Raw genomic sequence first — 4,557 nt, 5'->3', positions numbered from 1 at the left:
ACCGGTAGGTCTATTGTGCCCCTAGCTCATCACAACACCTCAGCCAGGTCCAGAGTGTCTATAAACTTCATAATAGACACCGGGGACAGTGAGTGTATGTGTTCCTCTCTTGGCCAGACGTGCCCTATGCTCCTATACCTCCTGCGCGCAACGGCCTCACACTCCATAAGGTGTAGGGGAGTTTCTCTGGCCGCATCGCAGAAGCGACACAAGTCGCTGGACCAGACACCTAGTTTGTACAAGTGCCCTCTGAGCTTACAGTGGCCAGTCAAAAAAGTTATGTTATGTAAGTAATAAAATATCGTACATGCACATGCAAAACATATTTTTTATTTTACAGGAGAAGTAAAAAATCATTACTTATAAAAAGAATATCAAAAAAAAGGTAGAGCTTTTTGAAAAGTGGCATGTAACTCCGTTGTTTTTGGTTCTAGCACTTTAAAATATTTGTTGACGTTGTATTTTAATATATCCTACCCAAGACGAATTAATTATAAGGTGATAGCAGGAGTACAAAAACAAAAATTTACATGTATTTTGTTTTTGCTTTGGCGGCATAAACTGTCAAGATCTGTAAGAGTGTGTGTAGAAATTCAAACAAAATTTTTCAATTTGATATCAGAAGCCTTGCGGCGAAACACATACATGAAATCAGCTGAGCTAGTAACACTACCTTATATAAATTCGCCTTGATCCTACCAAAATATGTATTTTCGAAAATATGATGTGTTGGTTAGGGCCTTTGTGAATTAAGGCAACGATATATTGAATAAAAAAATATATATAACGATGCTTTTATAGTGAAAGTTCGGCGGCGCCAAGTTTGATGCTACATATTTTGCTATCTTATTCATTTTTTTATATATGTATAAACTTTAACAACAAAATTTTATAAAAATTATAGGGTTGCTGTAAAAAATTGTAGCTTTTTTTGAAATCAAGTGGTCCTACTGTGCCCCCTCATACCTCTTTTTTCTAAAATTTGCGGTTCGCATACTAAAATTTTCCCACCGACCTAACTTCTTAACGGGTTGTCAATCTCTTCTGACATTGGATTGAATTAATATCACGTTTAGATTTTAAGGGATTAAATACATTTATTTAATTTACAATATGTCTGTATTAAAAAAAGTTTTGTACAGTAAATAGTGAATTACTAAGAGAAATATATTTCAAGAACATAATTGAAAAGGTGGTTCCAAATCAATCGGCCCTATCGCGAATTTCACATGAACAAATATTCCCAAAAATTACAAAGCAAAAAAAAAATGTTTCCCAATTTGTTTTTGTTTTGCATGTTAAATTATGGGAACGATTTATTCACATGGAATTAACGATAGGGCTGAATAATATCTAGCGAAGCACTTTATAAGTGAATAAATACATAAGCATATTATTGCTCAACACATTTGTGCATCAAGCTGTTCAAAGAAAAGCTGGTCCAAAGGTTTATCACCCATAATGCGAAAGAAAAACAAATGGTCCAGACACTTAAGGCTAATGGACCTCAAAGCAGGCAGCCGAAGTAAAAGTTGGGCAAATCGACTATCGTCGCCAGGATGTTCAGTACGACAGTGTTCATCGAGGCAAGCATAGACCTGTTCCCTGCAAACTTCCACATCATTGCGCCCTTTCAAGCCGCGTATATCCGGATTAAACAATATAATAGCTTTTAAGCATGATAGTTCAGATCGATCAATATTAAGTCGTTTCATTTTAACGCTGAGCTCGGAAAGAATTCTATCAAATATAGTCGCAACACCAGCTTTTATTGCGCTATTACGGTGATAGGAAAAGTTATGATTAAGAAAAAGTTGTTGAGGTTGGCGTATGGGTGAACGACGTCCGAAATTTGAATCATGACCACCTGATGTAGCATAATCAGCATCTATGGAATCCATACTGCACCATGCCACATTTGCTATAAGAAGTTCGTTCCAGCCAGCTTTGAGTAAAAGTACTTGGTCATCTCGTTGCAATTCCGCAAAATGTGGCATCTTCCGAGCATATTCAACCATTTGATAAAGTTGTTTATTAACCATTTGGCAAAGATGTGACACAGCTCCTTTATAATCAGGTTGAACCATAGAATTCGGTCCAACTCGAAGGAATGGCATTGCGTTATCTCCACTAAGTTGTTCACTTTTTTGTTCTGCTTCAATTATTCTTTCTATCGTTAAATCTCTAACAGTGCTAGTTGGATTGAATTCATCGCCTGTACGAACATTCTGGGAGCGAGTTCCCCGTTGCCTTTCCTCTTGAACTGCTTCTCTTTTCATACCACAAGCCAGACATTTCTGGTATCGACAGTATTGACAGCGATTTCGTTGCCTTTTATCGATTATGCAGTTTCTGTCCTCACGACAAGCATAAGTTAAGTCCTTACGAACCGTACGTTTAAAGAATCCCTTGCATCCTTCACAACTGTAGACCCCATAATGCTTGCCACTTGCCCTATCCCCACATATGGAACACAAATGCTTCGATCCACTTAATGGATGATTTGGGGGATATTGTTGCTGTTGCATCTGATTCGTATTGTGACCTGAAACTGCTGCAACTCCTACTGTGTTTGTAATATTCATTGTCTGTAATCCGATAGCTCCGAAAGAAACGGGACTTGCTGACTTGGGAGAAAATCCTCTAGTGTTGTTTTCATTTAATATGGAAATGTCTGGCTTTATTTCCTGTGGCGACAACGGGCCCATACGAAAGTTTTGCTCTTGCTCGCCACCATCCATGGCCATGGACTTGGAAGCGCTTATGCCGTCGAATATATTTGTATGAAGAACGCCAAAAACAATTGACTAATAGCAAAACTTCCCGTCGTCAATTTATTTTCACACAAAATATTTTCGCTGTTACAAGAGATATTCACCACGCACTGCGTTCGAAATGTAATGTAATATTTTAAGTCGATGTATACATATACCAGTAGTGCGATTCCCATTTTTCTTGACAATATTCGTATCATTAGGCTATGTCTCCATTGCAAGATTTAATGAAGATTTAGCCCTCTGACGAGATTTAACGTTAAAACTTTCGAGATTTGTCATATAAAATTAAATCTCGAAAGGCAGTAGATTTAAGTTAAAACTTCGTTAAATCTTCAATAATATTGATCAATAAATATAATTTTTAAGGTGTGGCATCCACATATTCACATGCCATAAGTCAAATGACATTTGTATTTTCAATATACAGTTGCGGACATTGAAATCTAGCCGATTAAAAAAACATGCAATTTCGTATTCTTAGGGGTGTTTTTATATTTTGGTTAGTTTTAAAGCCAAATTATTAGTATTTACTTAACTTTTGTTTTAATAAATCAAGAATATACTCTTTTAAAAACTAAAAATTCAGAAAATATGTTTTATGATAATATAATGCAGAGTCTTCTTCGCTTCCCATAAATCTTTTACGCGCTACGACATAAAATTTAGAAAATTCAGAAAATGGTTCTGCTTCGATAACATTGCACAAAAAATCCTCTAGAACTCAATTCGACTCAAGAAATGCATTGGCCGTCATTTTTGCTAGCTAGGTCTTCATGATATACCAAAGGCCTACGTTTGAATTTTCGGCTTATGAAGAAGAGAGTTTATTTCACCCAAACCATTACCGAATTTTAAAAATTTTTCTTTCAGCAAATGTTATTTACCGTTTTGTGTGTATATCAATGTCCGCAACTGTATTTATAAAAACATACATAATCAAACGTCAAATATTTCAAAATGTGAACGTCAAACATATCTCGTTGTGGCAACGGAGACGGTTAAGATTTAGCAACTAGATTTATTAAATCTTAATACGTAGATCTTTTAATGGAGACATAGTATTAGTAGTCGTTAACTGCAATTCTCAAGCACGCTTTTAGCGAATATTGTCGGCAGCTTTGACAGTTGTCGAACGAAATTTGTCGATAACCTAGCTACGAATATTTTGTCGTTTAAAAGCCTGCGGATAAAATTGTTTTAAGTTTTTATTGAGAAAAATTAGGCCAAATTCATCGATAAGCAAACTATTATAATAAAAAATAACTAATAAATAAAAATTTATCACATATAGATGTGCTTTTTATTATTGTTTCTTTTATTTATTACACTGTGCAAGTTGAAACCATTATCAAAGGTTTTAAAAGTTGATCTCACTTAATTGGGGCATTGGGTCTGATTAGCTCCAGTTTTCGAGATAACGATACTTGAACATTTGCTTCAATTTTAACTTGTTTGTAAATAAATCAGTTTTAGTGTTGTTTCAATAAAATGTTTAACATGACTATTTTAGTGAAGGTTATATTAAAAAATAGTCATGTGAAAAAGTTTGGTAAAATGACTTTAACGGACTTTGTTGGAGTTATTTATAAAAAAAAACTTTAAATTTAAGGAAATTATCAAGTACCCTTACGTCGAAAACTAGAGCCAAAGCTGAATTTTTAGACGTGGAAAGCATAATGTCAAAATGATGTGTTTGTTGTAATTCATACTGTAATTGTGCGTATAATTTGTAATTTTTTACTTATATACCGCTTATACCCCCTTATTAAATTCGCCTTGC

The 4,557-nt window shown here is 34.9% G+C and overlaps 1 protein-coding gene across 1 annotated transcript; it reads right to left on the bottom strand.

Moving 5' to 3' along the window:
* Positions 1-941: 941 nt before the first annotated feature.
* Positions 942-2,898, bottom strand: LOC118751815 (protein ultraspiracle-like). Its single transcript, XM_036486632.1, has one exon. It carries the CDS (start codon positions 2,745-2,747, stop codon positions 1,401-1,403), a length of 1,347 nt encoding a protein of 448 aa, XP_036342525.1. The 5' UTR covers positions 2,748-2,898; the 3' UTR covers positions 942-1,400.
* Between the last annotated feature and the right edge of the window lie 1,659 nt (positions 2,899-4,557).

The sequence above is a fragment of the Rhagoletis pomonella genome, unplaced genomic scaffold (assembly GCF_013731165.1).
Source record: "Rhagoletis pomonella isolate Grant_MI unplaced genomic scaffold, Rhpom_1.0 Rhpom_scaffold_01012, whole genome shotgun sequence".
NCBI lineage: Eukaryota > Metazoa > Arthropoda > Insecta > Diptera > Tephritidae > Rhagoletis > Rhagoletis pomonella.
The sequence above is the reverse complement of the archived record's forward strand: the minus strand, read 5'-3'. Positions and strand labels throughout refer to the sequence as shown.